Raw genomic sequence first — 19,929 nt, forward strand, 5'->3', positions numbered from 1 at the left:
AACAGATGTGTTTCCGTATTCTAATTCAATGGGAGTACAGCAAATCCCACGGCACTTGTCCTAAATAGCATGATTAACACAATTTCTGGGTGTGTAAAGGATTTGTTGCTAGAATAATAGATTAGCAGTGCATGCTAAATAGTAATTAAGTTCATAATAATATAATTAAGTTTGATTGTTCTAGAAAAAGTCCTTGAAAAATATTTGGTTGGCTGGGGTTCGTTTTGACGTGAGATTCAGTCCACTGCATTTTTATCTTGTTTTTTGCTTAAATCATACAATCTTTGCTTACTGTTTTGGTATCTTTTCATTCTGTACGCGACCATATGTACGTTCAACGCCAGAGAGCTCAAAGTCGAAAGGATCCTAGCCAGTTTCGAGCTCAGTTGAATTGATCGCACGGCATTTTCGATATTTCCCTTTGGAAAAGCTCTCGCATGATTTGCCACCTACTGTTACAATACAAGCATGTCTCTGATTAGCAACACGGAGTGCTACACAAATATTTGATGGCTCTCCTCGCAATTGTAGAAGGCTATACGCGAGACAAAAGCATACTTGCTAGTATAGTGATCACAACCTGGTAAAACCGCCTTGACGAGTCACTGGTTAAATTCTTTCTACCTAACAATGTAGAAGCTGCAAGTTCTTTTCGGAAATGTTCATGCTAGTCTTCGATGTCGGTCAATGTCTGTTAATACTCTCCAAGATCGCATTATGCAGTAGTCTTTGTTTTACAAATCTGGAAGCAAGCATTATTTTCTTATAGGAGGACATATCCCACCTGCGATGCAAACGTGAAATTTCAAGTCTCGAAGAACGGCGACACCAACCAAAAAAAAAGCAACTTCAGGAATAATCTTTTATTTCAGATAGCACAATCTATTATTTGAAATTTTTTTTCATAAGTACTTCTGTATAGAGCCTGATAACGTTGGCGTCTGTTTTATAGATAATAGCTACTTGTCGTAGATGTGCACCTAAAGATCTATCAGGAGGCCCCAGAAGGACATTCTGCTACGGACCATAACCTTGACACTGAAATTGCGGCTGGACTTTTGTGATTACTGAGCGTATTCCACTACCACTATGCAGCGTCTGGAAGATGAACGGAATGAACAGCATTTCTGCTATAACCTCTGGATGTAGTTAAACGGTTATTTTTGATGGCTCATTTTCCCGAAACAATATAGTGGAAATAATAGAGATGTCTAATATACTCATCATTGGCGTTTATCATTGTTGTATAACACATTTATCTTCCCCTTCGCCAGGTACCTCTACTAACGGCAATACGAAAGTATTTTTACAATAAAGGAAGAATGTCAAAAATGGACTAAACAAAATACATAACAGTGCTACGACTATGATGTTCTTTCCTTTGTTTAAGGGATGCGTCCTTAACAATGAACCTACGTGGTATAGGCTCTGCATCGGGTGTAGGAACAACTTTAGTTCGACTTACGGAACGGGTCCTCAGCACTGAAACACGGTAGAGATGACTCGCTGAATAGCGAACTGTTTCATATTAGTTCTTTCTGCGTGTTTATTTTTCTATGTTTCGGCCACGATAACATCCATTTTGCATCTATTTCAGCCGTTCGTTTGTCCTCGTGTCAGATGAAGTACAGATAGGCGGGCTTTTGCGGTAGACGAAATTCATTATGGACCCCCATTGGCTAGCGCCATTTCCGCTATCAAGTACACGAAGCGGTTAAAACAATGTTATCTTGAGAAAAGTAACAACCATTTATAAATATACTGCTCCGCCTCAAGCAAGTCAACAGCTTTTCGGGTACCAGAATGCTGCCTTCATCTAGCTCGGTAGACCTGTATGATCTGTACTATCTTTGCAAGTGGAGAAATTCTTGGGTAGATCTGGGCCTACATGTATCGCTGAACCGTAAGTTGTTAAGACGAGGCCAGCTGCGTACCCGATGCTATCTATTCCCTTACGTTTCATTGGATTTCAAGGTCATTCCGCCCGCATATAGTGGGCACAGCTAAAAGATATCAACAATTCCAAACTCTTCGTGTCGAGTCGATAACCAGTCACAGGCTATTTACAGGTTGTCATACATAATAAAATATAGTTCACAACAAGTTGTATGGCTCTTAGATTAAAAGACAAGACATCACCGCACTTCCGCGCATTTTCTTACCCTCGAGGGTTGTCTGAATATATTTGTATTCTTACTCTATGTATGAATATAATTAATGATACAACTATTACAGACGGGAAAATCGGTTCGTTTAGCCTATGACAAGCATAAGAAGAAGAACAGAATAGAACAAAAATTGACACTTCCACATCGGAATGCTCACCGAGAAAGGAGCAAACAGATCGGGTTGTAGCGGAGGCAGAAATTGGGTTGATTCTGTGGTCTTCTGTCTTGGATAACCAAGAACAGCATAGCACACATATCTACACACGCGTGTCGCAAACACAATCGTACGATAGCTATACTAAACCTCTTGGCTATAGGTATGTTGGCAATTTGCAGAATTCTCTTGCATTCCACTTTATATTAGAAACTTGCCCTTACGGCGGCTCAACGTTGAGACCCTTTTACCTTCACATTACGTACGTGTGCTTTGAATGTTGGACATGTAATATATATCATACGTTTACGCTGCAGTGGTTGCACTATCTGTGACAGGAAATATTGTTGAACTGCTTTAAACTAGATCAAATTACGATGATCTGGCGTTGATTCAGGATATACATGCATGGCATCAATACACCGGATTCAATCTGGTGTATTAATGCCATCGCAGGTCCTGTAATAGCTATAACGATTGGAATATCAACCTTTTTATGTCAGTTTGCCCATAGTGATCAATGTTACCCTTAGAGTATCATAGAGCAATATGTGCTTAATGGTGGGTCCTGTGATAGGTTAACAAATCCTGTGTGGCGGCAATACTATGACGTTATATTTGGGGCTTGCGTCTTTGAAAGCATTACTGTCAAAATGACTATCTGGTAAGGGTTGCTTCTGGCCGGAGTAGGTACCGCCATCGTTTCGGTCTTCTTTCTGTTAAAACAGGCACATTATTTCTGCCCGTATACTAAGTCCCGGTGAAGTAATGAAACAATTTTTGATAATTTATTATATTTATGAGGCCGACAAATAGAGTCGAACGATTTGGTCAAGCCAGTAATTTATGTATACTAATGCCGTTTTTGTGGTACGAACAGTCCGCATGTCGTATGAATGCATTGAAACCACAGATGCTGTTTTTAATTTTCTATCAAAACAAATAGGACAAGTAAATGCAATTTAATTCCAAAGAATTAAGACTGTTCCCGATTTGATCACTATACTGTGAGTAAAAAACTCCGTCAGTTGCTCTTGCGTTCGCGCACCGCACTCCTTAGCTGTAGAAGCTGTAGAAAGCGGCAAACATGGGAATAATTATGTCGTTCTCTATAAACCATTCCGACTATTGTTTTGTAAAGGTAGTAAGCCGGTAATGCTCGACAAGAGATTAAGCGATTGGCTGTGAAAGATAACAATACTTAGCCTAAGTAGGTTAGGACTCTGCAGGGTGTCGTTCTGCAAAAGCCTGGTCCGGCGTGTTTCCCAACTTGCGGGTCTGTCACTTCAACTTTGAATAAGTGGCACCTTCTCATTTCTTTCTTTATTGGTCGTTGGGCGTCTGTAATAATAGTGTTGTTGCGCTAATTCAGCATAGCCTTCTCAAAGTCTTCTAGGTATCCTTGTGCTTCTGGGCCCTTGGCAGTTTGTAAGTGCACTTCTTTCAGCGTTGCAGATTTTCCATGTCGGCCTACCTCATGGCGATTTCGTCAATAGGCCCACCTGTCCTAAGGTGCTCAATATTCGCTGGCCACACCGTCGCACTTTTTTCTGCCTGTTTTTAGTTAAACAAAGGTTACACACATTCGCTGTTCCAAAAGAAGATACAGTGTGCAAAATGGCTGTCTTTCGATTGTAGATTAGGATCTAATTTATGTCTCACGAATAGACAAACATAATTTTCACTGGAAAATGCTTAACGGTGGATGCAGTACAGCCACCACACGTTTAGCCTGAGAAGTGCCACAGCAAAATACCGTGGATAGCACTTCGAGGACGGTAGTGGTACATACGAATTTTCTTATTATTTACTTATGTATTATTAAGAGTATCAAAACGACCGTCACTGGCAGAAGAGTCCAGTAAACCATCGAGAGCCACTTCTTTGAGCTACTTACCATCACAATAATGAATCAGAATCCATTTCAAAAACTACCGGTACCTCTGTTTTTCAATAAAGTGCAATTTATTTGCGGCCGAAGGCAGTAATAGAACAAGATGAACATTGCTACGATGGAATTGGACACACTCTAATTTCTATTCTTCTCTATGGAGGGCCGCTATTGTGTCATCTTTTTTTGAACTTATCTTTCTTTATTACCCAATAGCGCATACTGAAGTAACAAGGTCCAGGTTGCTCAAGTCATGTATCAACCACCCAGGCCGAAAAAATCGCAGTATTCATTGGGAACACAGATATACATATATAGATAGACAGACATCACGTTCTGATTCCCAAAGATCTACGACACAAAAACGTCAGTGTCCATTCTTCAAACATTTTACAATATCTAGGTAAGAACCGTTGAAACTCCTCAGTACCTCACCCTATACGTGCATATTATGTCGATATATATATGTATCGACAAATAATCTATATAATAATAATAAACACCCGAAAAGATTGTAGCAGCAGGTAATGATAAAAGGTTAACATACATTAAATTGGAAGAGTTCCCTTCATTCTTTGCTTCAAGGAGAACTTCCTGCACTCTATGGCACGATTACTTTGATTCTGTTTTGTCCTCAAAAGGAAATTGCGTACGATATCGGATACTAGCAGAAATACGAGTTGAATGAATATTTGATTGAAATTGATACTCATTTAAGATAGAACAATTTTACATTGAGCAATCCATCGTTTAGGGATTCATGCAGCGTAAGTGTGAGTTAAACCACAGAAGTTAACCATCTCCTCACACGCATATGGATACGCCCAAATAGTAACCTGGGCGCATAAATACAACTGAAGTTGGACATCTTTGAAAGGTTCACGAGTTGTGTCGAGGCACTCGTGTCGAGAACGGTAAGTGTATACATGAGTATGTGTGAGAACAATCGAGAAAGAGAGAGCATTAAGGAAAATCCTTGAGCGCTTTTGAAAGCCTTATGTCTGCTTGTGAACTCCAGGTAGAAAACAAGTCCAGTCATCCATCCATCCACTGAGATATTTAAGTACTCAATACGATACGGTTATCGTAGTTGTCTTGAGAAGCGCATATGGACATTAAAAGATTCACCGTCTGTTTCCTAGCTGTGATGAATAACTGAACTGTTCACCATTCTCAACAAGAGGTCCTGCACCTAAACACCCTTATGTTGGCCTCTAATATATTTCAATGACTATACGGTGGCGGAAGAACCAATAGTACTGGCTGCAGGTACAGAGGAGAAAAGACACCTTGCACGGAAGGAAGGCCTGACCGTTACTAAACCGTCACCGATCTATTGCTAACTCTACCTCTGAGCTCATGAAAGAGGAGATATTGCGTGCACGAACACCCGTGTGATGTTCGTGCACGCAATATCTCCTCTTTTACTACACAAACAAGCCTGCCTTATAGACCGCCTTTAGGTATTTAACGTCTATGGTAGTTTAATTATCTGTATTTAACGGTCCTACGTCGAAAAATAAAAAAAAAATTGGAAAAGAAGGTGTTCAACTGACATGATGTCTTCAGGTGAGTACCACAATATCGTAATAACAGTATCATGTGCGTAGTGTATGAAGTTCTATCAACCGTACCATCTGATAATGACCTACCTTGATGGTCTCCCTTAGCAGGAATATCTCCTTGGTCATGTGGTCCTTTTCAGCGTAAAGTGCGTCGAGGTGCGACTGCAGTTCCGCGTCGGGGTTGCGCTGCATGTGAGCGATGCGAAGTTCTTCCTCCAGCTGCCGGATCAGTGCTGTTTGTTTCTGCTCGGATGTCGGAAGGCGCATCAGAGAGTGGCGAAGTATTGAAGGCGCATGGCATTTTTAAGGTTCGTTGAGTGGGTTTACACCGTGCAATAACAGCCGTGTCACATGCAATGTAAGCATAAGTTAGTAAGTGTCATTTTAAACTTTACTGGCTTCTCTCTTTCAGGAAATGGTTATTAAGTGCGTCAGCGGCAGCATCATCCAGTGAACCAATCTAGTCACCTATCCACACACAGACACAGAAGTCCGATGGATATAAGTTGTTTGCGCGTGACCCCGGTCATCTAATTGTTCTATAGCCTTCACTATGTTGCTCGTAACTGTGATACTTCCGATCTTCAAGCCGTGAGTGTATAAAGCGTCTAAATTAGACGGATATAGTCAACGTTCAGCTGCTGAGGTCGACTGGCAACAAGCGGCTTAGACATCTTTGCTATCATGCTGTAACACTGCTACTAGTCTAATACATTATTACGACAGTTACGCCTATAAGGGAATAGCTGTCACATACTGTAAGCTCATTGTATAATCCGGCCGAACTAAGTGACGGACAGGGGCCAAGCAAGCGTCAGCCAGTTACTTTCCTTGTCATTACTTTCTTAATCTCCTATACATTCTTGTTAATCCCTGGTTGCGAAATCTTATGATAGAATGAGATCTTGTGGTAGCAACTTTTTCAGCTGGGATCGATCACAACTTTTTTGCTACCTGGTCCACGCAGTCGACAGAGTTTCAACTAAACGGCTTTGCGCTGACACGACTGTCTGCATCTGTGCGTGGTCACTAGGACAGTATGTAACTATTGTTTGTGGGCCCATCTCTACTTTGCTTTATACTAATATAGGAGTATTGCGTAAGGTTACGTTTCGACTGGTGCTTATGATGTTGCCGCCGCTCGACACTCATCCCGCTATGTACGTACTCCTACTACTATTTCCCTGTCTCCGATTACTATCCATTGGGTTGCTGCTGCCCCGACAGCGGACCCTCCTTGACAAGCCTCGCGACTTATTTGGTTTTCGCTGATTGTGTCGCGGATCGTTCTTTTCTAGCTTTTCCCAACCGCGGGGTCAGGGCAAGGGCGAGGTCCGCAGTGACGGGGGTTACCTTTGACATGTATGAGGGGTCTCCCAGGGCTGATGCTGGTCGTGGGGCGACAAGATTGTTCGTAAGGGATGAGGGGTGATTTGTATTGGTCTGTCTGCCACTGGCGGTTTGTTGCTGTGAGGTTGTGGTCGTGGCCAAGGAGCTGTTCGTGCCCAGAGGGTGTCCCAGGGCGGAGGACGGCCGCGCCCGGCCGAGAGCCGAAGCAGGTCGGTTGAGGCTCAGCGGCTTCCTCAGCCCATCGGAGAGCAGCAAAGAGTCGCCAAGCGCCCTGCCCACGCCGGCGTTGCCTACACCTATGCTACCTGGCGTAGGATGGTGATGGTTAAGCTGAGCTGCACTACTAGCTAGCCCAAAAGAGCCTACTACAGAGTGACTATTACTGGCACCCAGGCCGCTACCGAGACCGAGGCCAGGGAGGCCAAGGCCAGCGCTGCCTGGAGGCGCAGTCAGCGAGGTGAGCGCCTGAAGGCGGCTCGAAGGCCGAGATGAGGAGCTCCCATAGAGACCCGCCGAACGCCCGAGCAGCGAACTTGCCGAGCCCGCAGTCTGAAGAAACAGCACACGACGCCCCATCATCGCCATGATCATCATCGCGTCAGTCATCAGTGTTCCATCGCGTTGCGAGAGTTAGCGCGCGAATCAGAGAGACAAAAAAGACACAAGAGAAAAGAGAGAGAGAGAGAGAGAGAGAGAGAGAGAGAGAGAGAGAGACAGAGAGCAATTACCAATTAGAATTAGCACAAGCACTGGGCCTGGTGCTTTATTGCTCCCGTGTGTCATGGATCACGAGCCCCCGATCCAGACGGTTGACAAAAATCGCAACCTGTGTGATCTAAAAGGAAATGAAGTACCATATAAAAGCAGGGTCCATAGTGCTTGGCAGATAGCCATAATGGAGCTTCATATCGGCCTATCACCGCAATTAGCGCGAGTTTCGCGCCAAGCTAAATAAACCGTCACTGTATCAGTGGTACCCCAGTAGAAATTTAGACCACTAGAATACGACTCATGCTACATCGGACCCAACCATGAAAGGGAGAAAACAAAAACGCTAACGATACTGTAGGAAAGGAGCAACATCTGGTCCTAAAAGAAGACGAGCCTTCAATGGCTCCTTGAGCAGCACTCAAGATAAATGGAGTACGGAAACAAGGGCGGAAACGAGCGAGCAGACGACAAACTGCGGCACGCATAATATTTGCTCCGCCGTGGATTTTAGCTGCGCATCACCGAAAAGTGTTTGCGAGAGGGGAGAATCAGATGATCGAATCGGCTACGAAGAATTCAAAACTGAAAGGCTGGGGGAGAAGACTAAAATCAAGAATTGACAAAATTATTAAAAATAAGTGGATAGGAGAGGAACTTGGTGAGGCCTAAAATTAATTCTACGGGGACGCTTCTAAGAACGATGCCCAACGTGTCCTGTGGAAAGATCATCGAGTGCCTCTTGCAGGTTTCCGCGAGGCCTTAATTCTATGGTCCTTTGCTAGCAAATTCGAAAAGTTTACCGTGAGCATTCATCACATACTCAAGAGCTGTTTTGATTTTAGGCGATGTAAAAAATGCTCTATAATACCGGAAAAGCTGAGTATTAGGTAGGAACAATAGCGATACTATAACGTAAACTCAATCGCTCACTATCGTCAACAGCCCCCAACTAAAGCCTGACCCAAGTTTCAGAATGAACAAATCAGTGACATCAATCAACGTAACGTTCTAAACATAATTGAAGACACCAAATTTAATATGTAGTTAATAACAAAAGTACCAATTACGGCAACTCGAGCGGGTCTCTGTGTGAGTTTGTTTCTAGAGTCTTTTGAATTTGTTGATTTATTTGCTTGGCAGTTTCGCACTGTCTACGATGCTCCCATAGAACAACAGACGTTTAGACGTTAGCAGTTTCGCATCCCCAGCCATCAACTTTATACTGAGAGATTAGGGAGAGTAACAGTGACCATTATAACAACACGGATAATAATCTTTAATCTTACTAGGCTAAGTGCTCTACCCTGACCAATAGGACCAACAGCGATAGCAGCATGGGATAAGATTTACGTTCGACCTAAATAGGTCATTGAAGGACAGGCGATGAGCTGTCCAAATATGTACACAAGCATGATTTGTCAAGGGCGAAGCTGAAAACAGACCTGAATCTACTCATACGTAAGTCGGCTTACCTGAAAGGAGGCCAGCCACACCTCACAGCCCCCTCAACAACAGCACGACAACAACAACAGCCAACCCACAGAAGACCACCCTCTCTTTGAAGAAAGACGGCAACAAACTTGTTTCGATAGCACTCGGAGACAGTAATGTGACAATATCTAACCATTGACAAGCACAGCATCTAAAGAGCTGACCAGATTACAGCTCGCTTTTCCTCTATAGTTTTTTTTTTCTTATTTTTCTTTTTATGGACGACAGTGGAGTCGGCCGCCAAATGGCTCGCCGTGTCGTTGGCGTCCATCTAAGGACCACTGATTACTGAACTGACAATCGCAGGCCAATCACATTGAGGCGGTACAAGTATCTGTGAACGATAACCACCAACGCATTGATATCATATTGTGGTGTCAATAGTCGACAACTGATTAGACGACCTCCGTCCAATCAAATCAGTCGCCGAGGGATCCGTGAGGGCCAACCCTCGGAAATCTTAACAATGGACATCTTGAGAGAGCTACTGGGTTCATTCCTTTACTTTTCTGCTGTGTCTGAGCGGTGCAAATCGAAAACGAGTCGTAAACAAATCAGTGAAATAAGGTACATACTCGTTAATGCACTGACTATGGTAGAAATTAAGCGGATGATGAGAAATACTAAAAATACGTGCGGTTTATTTCTCAAGATGGGCTGCAGGCCGGAGCAAAACATGCACAAAGGACTCGGACGTAATGATAAACAGTTCTCATTTATCGCATATCATCATTCTCCAGTCATCTATTTAATATTCTATAGCTTAACTCTTCGGGCCAAGGCAACCTCGATAGTTGGGCACATATTGCCTTTTAATAAAGGCGTTGCGGGTATACAATAAGAACGGCTACGATGCGGTGAATTACCTACGAAGCAACTGGAGCCTAACATTATTAGAAATACCTTTTAGAGCTAATTTAACGTTTGATTAAGGAAATGTAGGCTTAGGGTTTAGGCTAGCTTGAAAAAAGGGCATAAAGCAATAAAACATAACCGAAAAGGCCATTGTTCTTGGCATCGACCTGTAAAGTAACCAGCTCCGAAGCCTAATTTCACTTAGTGGCAATAGTTGTGAGGGAAACTGACTTAGAAGTTTTATACCCAATGATTTCTTAGATTATATATATATATAAATTGAAACGCCGCCACTCTCACGTGTTAAGTAATGATAAAAACAAGAGAAATGTTTCCGCATAGATAGTGTTATAACCGTAATAACGAACAGTTGCTGTATATAGATGGCTTTATATAATGCCCGCTTTTGGTCCTATGGCATTGTATTTGATACAATATATTGTGGTAGAATGTAGAGTGTCTAATATCGTGTCTGCCATATTTCCGAGCGCTCCAGTTTATTTCCTCAAGTTATTATAAAATTCGATAACTTGTGCTCTTTAGAACAAGCAAGCGCAGAAGCGCTGGAAAGACAATCTCTTGGTAACTTAATTGTGGGTCGTGTCCAGAGGGAGCCGTCATTTTTACGCTACTATGAATACTATATAATGTAATCGATTACTTCACAATGGATCATATTCAGCGGCAATATAACTTAACTATTACGATGAATTATTATAACTTAACTATTACGATGAATTATTATAGGGACAACTATTACGATGAATTATTATAGGGACGCTATAGGTATACTATGAACAAATCGATGCCAAGAGATGTTTCTCTAGCTTGAGCACTTTTTTTTGGCTGCACAGGAATGGAAGTAGCTTTCTTTTTTCGGCAACACTAATTGAGTGCTACTACATTAAGCTTTACATTGTTATATACTTGCTTTACGTCCGGAGCCAGGTTGCTAACTTTAGGTTCAATTTTCGGCGCTTGTCTAGACGTAGTTTAGATCGTTATTACTATAGATAGATGATTTAGAAATCACTCATTATTTGACTGGCGACTACGTTTGTACGAAAGTGGTTACGGGTAGTTGTCTCAGCCGACAATAAAGAAAATGATGGATCTTGCGACTCATAGCTAAACCAAGCAAACCTTCTACACACGCACAGCTGTCGCGAACACGCTTGATGAATTAGAGGCTTCTCAGGCTCCATTAAGGCTACACGTATCCATTGACATCGGTAATAGGCGACTGTCTTTGTTAGCAATAATTCTGTCCTCAGATAAATTGGTAGCAAATAATCAATTTTAATTCCATTGAACGCACATAGTAGTACTGCGTTTCTTCGAAACACTAGCGTGTGCGTCTCGCAGCTGCCGTAGCAGTGAACAGTAACTTGAATAGGTAAGTTGGCTTCAAGCAACGATGCTCATGTTTGGTTTATTATGAAGCTTCTACTTCCCCCGAGTAAGTCAAACGTTTTACATTAACCGGATCGTAAACTAACATAGCTGTTTAGTATATTCCAAAGATGAATATTACTATAATGATGCTTCTTAAAGACCTTTTTCTATTCGGTTCTATATGAAAACAATACGTTTAGGCGGTAACATCCGTCTTCTGCCTTCAAAAAACAATCTGATTTCGTAATGGTCAGCATCATGTCGGCACGTATTGAAAGCATTGTGTCCTCTTGCTTGTTGCTCCATCATTTTTTTTTTTATCATGTTTGAAGGATTTTTTGAACAAATGATAAATAAATGGGGAAAAAAAAGTCTCGGTCCTTTCTTCTTGGTGATTTGTTTAGCAAGGCTACAAGATGACCTTTGCCCTTAGTCGTTATTTTCAATCCGAATACTTTAGTCATGTCATGCAGGAATCTAGTTAGCTGAATGTAGTGCCGAGGAGAAGACGACTTGCCACCTATAATAAGTGCAGTAGGTAGAAACAGGTACAGTCGCATATGAGTCGGTGACCGTTGTTATATTGGCAAGGCTGTTTGTCCTCTCACCTTAGCGCTGCTCCGTAGAGTCTGCAGCCAATAGGCAATCACCACCACGAAAACAACGCAGAAAGAATCATCGTTAATTTTGTCATATTCAATTGCTCGTTGAACTTCTGCGCATATTTCCCACTTTAACACACTCGACTTGTGAATAATCCACGTAACAGGCAAATGAACGTAGTACCTTAGATAAACACAGGCACTTGCTATTCAAATGAACGTAGTACCTTAGATAAACACAGGCACTTGCTATTCAAATGAACGTAGTACCTTAGATAAACACAGGCACTTGCTATTCAAATGAACGTAGTACCTTAGATAAACACAGGCACTTGCTATTCAAATGAACGTAGTACCTTAGATAAACACAAAACTGAGATTGGCTTTTCATATTATCTCACAATATATATAGATACTAGTTGTCTGAAGGAAATTGTTACGTCATTTGTCTTCCATGAAAAGGCAAAGCAGCAACGCGTTATTGATCTGAAGAGCAAGGGCATAGACAACACGACGTACCAACATGTGGGCGCTCCAGGACGTGCCGCTTTCACCATTCGGAAGAGCTCCGGCCATTATATTTATTGTTCTTGGGGACGCTACGGGACCTTCTTATGGTTTTAGCGGTGCAGGACGCGAGCTGAACTTCATCGAGCGAGCTCCAGATTCAACTAACCACGCCGCGGTCACAGACGCATGACACAGTAGGCCACCGTAGACAAGGACGCTGAGGGCGCGGATGGCCGAGTTTGGATTCTCTGCCATCGGGACAACGATATGGCACAACCCACGTCAACCAAGAGACAATGTTGGCAGCAGTAGCAGTTGCTGCCAAGTTCCCGCCTAGGGGGGAGAGAGCACAAGTCGCTCTCCGATGCGACCAGACACTGAGATGATCGGAGGAACTCAGTTGTTACAGTATGGTGGTAGCGTTGTGGCGTCAAAGAAGTGATTATGTGCTTTTGAAGCTGGCACAACGAACTCCTAACGCCACCTCAACAGCGGATTCAGGTTAAATGAAGAGTAGGTGGTCGTGGGCCTTGTCTCAAATGGGCAAGACGTGCTAGCCTGAATCAATGTAGCGCGTCATCACCGCAGCAGACGTTTGCTAACTGGACGCTTGGCAGTCACTCACTCACATTCGATACCCGCTGCAATGACAGTTGCTGTGATCGGCAGAAAGACGGACGAGCAGATACAGCCATTGACTGAGACAATTCACTGCGGGTGACGTTTACGTTTGGTTCTCACGCGCTGTTCCTGACCACCGGGCCACATAGGACGTCAGGAGCTTAAACGAAAGATTGCATAGATAGCTTTCCACTGCGGCTGACACCTCAATAAGCATTAACCGCAGAAGCGAAGCGCTTTGTTACGAACCAAAATCAAAGGTGACGGCAGGCGGCAGTCGTTGAGATGCTGACGCTGCTGAGGTTAATACAGTAATTGAAGGTATTGGTTATAAAGAACTCGATTGCAATTGTAGTTTTGTTACCGATAGAAGCTGAGAAACCTGTATTTTGGGTCATATATCGACGACTACATTGAAACGATATAAAATTATCGCGGTCACTATGGAGGACACTGATCTTTTCCCAATATAGACGTCAGTTCAATTTCTAAGTTTCTGAATGGTAAGCGTAAGGTTATTCATCGTTCGAAGCATTGTACCCGTTTTCGTATCGTATCCAAAAGACATTTCCCATACACTACATGTACAGTTAAACCTGCTTAGAAAGTAGAGTGCGTATTTTGTGTGAGAATACGTTTTGGTTTCATCTAAATCTAAAAGAGTGGTACGATGCGCGAAGAGTATCGTTGGGACTGAATTCGACTTCATATGGCCACTTCTTGCTAAAACATCCTGGAAGAGTGCGGACACTGGTTTCAACGAGGCGCTTCGTCAAGACTCGTCCGATGTGAGGTTTTCGACACCATTAACGGCGGTTGCTTTTCTATTGGCTTCAACCTCGAACAACAATAGCACACGGTTTTTACTGTTGTTCAGCTTTGACGTCTGCTCCATATATGTGTATATACATATATACTACATACACTTGTATGTGAGTAGGACGCCAGCGTTAGCCAAGCGTAAAGTTAAGTACAACGGGTGGTGTATTATAATACGCAGTAGCATACTAGCGTAAAGGGAACGTGAGCTACAATGCTCATGAGCGAAACAAACAGAATATTGTCATACATCCACAATGTACAAAAAGTTGTGCGTTCAGGTTTTGAGCAAAGCATCAAGCAATCGTCTGTCGGATGAGTTTCAGGTGAAGCTGCCCTTTAAAAGCGAAAAAAAAGATGACGGTTGAGTGACTATTTTACTAACTTCATAATGACGAGCAGTTTCCACTTGGGCTAAAGCGAAGCGGGTTACGATTTTTTAGGACCAACTTTACCTTGATTACTTATAAACAAGGATGTTGCCATAGTAATATGCTGTTCCGTGATCAGCATATAGAGACCTGGTTCTTTACAGAAGTGGGATCAGAAAAACGTCGTGCTCAATATATTATGCTGGTGCGTTACAAGGCGCAGACTCAGTCGGAGCAGCGTTTGAATTTACAATCTTCTATTCTACATGCGTCTATCAGCTCCGCATTTTTCCGAGCCTGCATTGCTGACTACCAGTGCGTTTCGAAGACTAAAAGGACACAATCTAACAAAATCCGCTCATTGGCCGTAAGCTTCATTTAACCAGGTAAAGGCATCTTGGCCAGACCTGCTGGCCAGATTTCCTGTTGCCGCTATCCGGTTGGGTAACAAAGGCCCTTAGTAAACAGTAGCTTCCCAGCTAAAGAACGTACGTTCTTTTTGCTTACACAAAAGCTTCGTTACATGCAATTGCGCGCTGTTAAGTCTGCGCGGTGCTCAACTTTGTTCATAGACTAGTCTGTTAAACTTGTCAGTCACCCTTTTTCGTCGAAAGAACAGCTACCATTCCCGCACTCGGCTTTCTACCAGTTCCAGTGGTTTTGAGGCTGTCAAAACGAGGAAGAACCAGACTTCTATCTTCTATCGGATAGCCACTCCAATCAATGCAAATACCAACAGGTACCGCTACGAAGGGATACTGGATAAATGTCAAGATTTAAATAAAAAGCTATTTATTCTATCGCCGTACAAATAATGTTTCGAAATGATTTCTGCATCTAGTCGCGACTTCCTTCTGAACAACCTTCTTACTGTTCGTTCGTCCAAGAGATAGTCTAGCATGTCCGCTGACTAAGACGAATGGTAGGGTCCCCAATTAACTATATTTGTTACAATGATTATGAGATCAAACGTCACCGTGCGATAGGAGTGGCTTACCTACTTAACGCGAAGTTTGCTCATAATCTCCGTCCATCAGTGATTGCCCATATACTTCAGCCATAATAGACGAACAAGGCCTCATAAAGATGTCGCAGACACCATCAGCGTTCAACCACAGAACGAACGATTTACGGATCTATTAAGGCCGTATAATATTTGCGTTGGGTTAATGTGTCGCCAGCTTAATTGTATCCAACCATCGATGTGGCCGTCTGCGAGTACCGCAAACCAAATTCGTTTTCCATCACAAGCCGCAATCCAAAACTATAATGACAACTGTCGTAGTTCGAGAGCATAGATAAGCTGACTAATTATACGGTACCCGTTTATTTAAACTTTTTACTTTGTTCATTTGACTGAGGTGAGCAAGCATCGTAGTCTTACGTACGCCAAAGCTCAGATTCATTTCCGAGTTCAACATCTCATCCTCAACATATATGGAATCAATGATTCTAGCAATAACAGACCATTTACCGAACACAAAGTTGAAGCTCCAAGCTACAGCTCAGAATCGTGAAGTGCTCGAATTTTTTAATTTTCCATGGCTCCGTACAACTCGGCGTCTGAAAGCCCGAATGATGATACCTGAACGAATAATACGGGTTTCAAGATTACATTTTAAAAGCAAAAATTGTGCTATGATATGAAATGGCGCCATTTTGAAATGTGAGACTAACTTATCACCTAACATCTTCTATGAGATATCTTGAATAAAAATACGTTAATTTTTCTTTAATATATACGTATTTAAAGCCAGCGGTGGTGCCTGGCCCCGCAACAGACGTCTGGTTTTCTATATACATATACGACACTATTTAATCGATACCTAATATTTATGATTACCGTTTTGTTGTAGTTTAAAGCAATCAGATATATAAATTAAAAAAAAAAATAGATAAACCCATCTTACATGCCCTAGCCAAGTCGTTGGCGTTATCTGTCCAGTTCGATTACGATTGGCGGGAACAGTTGAATCACTTTAAACTTCAAACATTGACATGTTCGGACTAGTTATTAACTTGAGAAAACTTCAAAGAGCACATGTAGTCACTTTTTTGGACGCTTCTTTTAGATAGACATATGTCGCATGGATGTATTATTGCAAAGTCTCGTTTACCTGGTTCTGTTATAGTTGAAGCTCAACGTATGGTTTCCAGTTGGACGGATAACATTAGCGATTCGTTTAACCTTTATCAGAGTACGTTATCAAGATAATTTTCGTGTTTACGCATTTAAGTTTCCTTAGACAAAAACCAGCCACAGCAGATTTGAGACTTGAGTGTCCTAACGAAGCATCCCGTAACGAGGTTCCTTCGTACTCAAGGTGAAGCGAGGTTCAAGATGATAACGTAAAACCTCGAGCTTGATACTTATCAATTTTTTTCTAATGTCTTCCACTTTAGACAGCAGCTCAACTGTTCGATAATGAAAAAATGTCCCTGAGTTGTTATTATTATATCTTGTCTTCCATCTAACGATAGAGTTCACTCAGCTTTATACTATGCGTTTACTATGCTTTAATGGAATAGACTTGATCGTATAGGTAGTGCTTCCTCCTTAGGACCCTCGTAGACACGAACGTCAGTTGCCGTACTAAATAAATGATGTGTCATTGTAGTGGTTTATTTAATCTAAGAAATAAATCAGCAACAATGCGAATTTTAGTGTGGTCTCTTTTTATTAGGAAATAATGACACGTTATCGTAAACAGAAGCCATTGGATTTCACCTTAAACATCGCTTAATTACGGCATCAGTCTCTCAACGAAAATACTCAAGCAAAATTGAAGTGACAGAATATTTTTCAGCCATTGAATTTATCCAATTGGGCAAAAAAAAGAAATGCTATTTTTATTTAGTTCGAACCAATATGTCGTTTTGACTTCTTCCAGCCTCTTTGAAAAACTGTCGATCTTCAGAAAAACTTTAAAAACATCATGCGGGGGTCCTGGATTAGAGCTAACGAGCGTGCCCTAGCCTTTCATACTTACATAAGGATATGTGTTCATCGCAACGGTTTGTGTTTCGTTCGCTGCTGCCAAAATGGTAAATACATCTACTAGTGTGTCTACTAGAGTCAGCGGGGTATCGTTTTCACTTGTGATGCCCCCAGGTCACGTGACTGAACTTAGTGGATCATTTATGAACGACTGGTGTTTTGCGTAGTTTTTCCCCTGATGATGGACCAATTCTTGGGCCTTGGGCCATTCATGGCAGTCATTCTACGATCGCGTTTTTATGTACGGCGTCAATTGCACATTTGTAGGTAATGCGGAGTTAGCTCAGTTAATACAAACGCACTGATGCAGGCAGATTGAGTTCGACGGTATCAGCCGCAGATGCGTGAGTGAAACTGTGGTTAGTGTATCCTTTTTACGTCGAATAGGTCGCTACTTGATCTGATGATGTGGTAGCGTTTGACTTATGGCACAGGTCACAACAACGGAAAAAACAACTAGAGAAGACGGCCTAGCTGGACGATTATCCACCACGTATCCACCACTTACAGTGTACACACAGAAATAGATAAACGACAACCCTTTTCCGAAATCGTATGCAGGCAAACAGGTCCCAATCGCTATTGCTGTTTTTCAACACGTATTGCGCGTGACGCCGTAACAGCAGCGGTGATGGTAGCACTATTGTTTGAAAGGTAATGGCGTATGGCCGCTATAGCGGCGGTACTGAGTGAGTAGTTTCCTCAATTTTCGATGGCTAGCAGCATATCACTGCCGTCAACTCGTATCAGGACGGAGTGAGACACAGCGAAGCACATGGCGATTGTGTGCTGATTCAATCCAAACAGCTGCCGCTTGTTGCTGCCGATCACAAACTACTCCTCTAAACGGACGAAGAATAGCACGGACTGGCGCTCACTTTGGTGCCTCTTGGCGGCTGTTTCTCGGCGTTCTGGTTTGCCTGTAAGATGCTTCAGCTCTCGGCCAGCAGCAGGCCGATTTTTCGCCTGCTTATACTGTAGCTGTTCTTGGGCTGGTCCGTCACTCTCCGCCAATCAGAGTACGGGAGTACTCATGCGTCCGCTCAAAAGCTCCCTATACAGACAGCCTTTGTTGGTATCATGCCGTTGTGCAGCAATGCTACCGGCTGCGGGTTCGGTACCGTAAAGAAACGCCTATAGGTAGCTGAAGCGAGCCGTTGAACAACTAGTCGCTAATCGGCCAGCAGCCGAAAGACACGAACAAAAGTCATTTTATAACTCCACGGAATCTTAGGGCCCGTTTGTAGATCAATAGAAATCTGTTAACAGCCTTTTATGTTTCGCAACCTCACGCAGTTATTATTCTCAGTTAAGCGTTTCATTTCAGAGCGTCTGTTGGCACGCTGCGTAGATGTACCGCTGTTGCTTAGAAACGAGTTTACCTTTCTGCGGCTGTTTCTAGATAGCCATAGGATATGTGCGCATGGCGCCTGTTTATATAGAGACAGTACGTGTGTCTCTGCGCTTAGACGGAATGGATTCTTCTTTCCTGTTGACTGATTGGACTAAATGGACCTTCTCGCTTTTATCCTCCTCCTTTTGAGCTCTTACAGAGGCTCCGTCCGACACATTCTTTGATATTCTTCCAACATAGCTTCGACAATAGACTCCTCTCCCTTAGCTTTTTCGATCTGATGCGCGCCCTCCCCTTTCACCCCCTTTCTCCTTTTATCTATTTTTTTAAGGTGGCTGAGCCTGGCCGGCAGCTTGTGTCATGTTACTCGGCACCAGATGTTCCTTAGGGCGCCAGAAACCTGGGCAAGGTCAAAGAAGAACGCAAACTTCCATCGAGTCTAGCTAAATTCTGTCCTTGAACCAGTATTTGTCTTGCCGATCGGTCTTGTATAAACCCCATATACGCGAGCACCACAGCGGCAGACATAGGCAAAAAGTCCTGCTTTAGCTCCTCCTGCTACTTTTGTTCAATGCCAAGTGAAGGAAACTGACGGCTGCTCTGTCTTCTCACACAGACACAGATTCGTGCCTCGTAACTCGGTCCTGACCTGCCAAAAAAACACGGGTACTCGCATCGCGTACCTACACCACTACCGCCCATTCGTGACCATTAGCCCCTCGTCGGTCCTCCTTTCTTGCTGTTTGTTGCAACGCTGCTCAACTCCCTGGGCGGAAGTGAGCACTCGGCAAATCTATCACCGTTTTCAGAGCCGAACGCTATATATATATATATATATATATATATATATATATATATATATATATTTTTTTTTTTTTTAACTCCAATGTAACTAGTACTAACCATAACTGTTCCAACAGCTGCATGAGGAATTCTCTGCTCCAGCAACACCAACAGCTATCGCTGGCTTTGGAAAGACTGACTGCCATTGGTTACCATTTGCGCAATACACATAGATTTATACGCTGTATTTAAAAGGATTTTTATTAAAAGAAACCAAGAAAGCAGATGTTT

General features: G+C 42.7%; 1 protein-coding gene and 1 long non-coding RNA gene across 2 annotated transcripts in view; both read right to left on the minus strand.

Annotated features, from left to right (window-relative positions):
• LOC111246340 (uncharacterized) overlaps positions 1 to 19,929 on the minus strand; it is an 82,422-nt gene that overhangs the window by 44,271 nt on the left and 18,222 nt on the right. The window contains exon 2 of the mRNA XM_086982622.1: positions 5,866 to 6,021. Within this exon, the coding sequence (XP_086838748.1) occupies positions 5,866 to 6,021 (156 nt within the window). The remainder of the gene's footprint in view (positions 1 to 5,865; positions 6,022 to 19,929) is intronic.
• LOC111247842 (uncharacterized) lies at positions 7,698 to 19,577 on the minus strand. The gene is made up of 3 exons (XR_002672289.2): positions 15,501 to 19,577; positions 12,702 to 13,610; positions 7,698 to 12,209 (listed from the first exon to the last, which is right to left on the minus strand). It is a non-coding gene; the product is annotated as an uncharacterized LOC111247842 (long non-coding RNA).

Source organism: Varroa destructor, unplaced genomic scaffold (genome assembly GCF_002443255.2).
Source record: "Varroa destructor unplaced genomic scaffold, Vdes_3.0 BEIS01000003.1, whole genome shotgun sequence".
NCBI classification, from domain to species: domain Eukaryota; kingdom Metazoa; phylum Arthropoda; class Arachnida; order Mesostigmata; family Varroidae; genus Varroa; species Varroa destructor.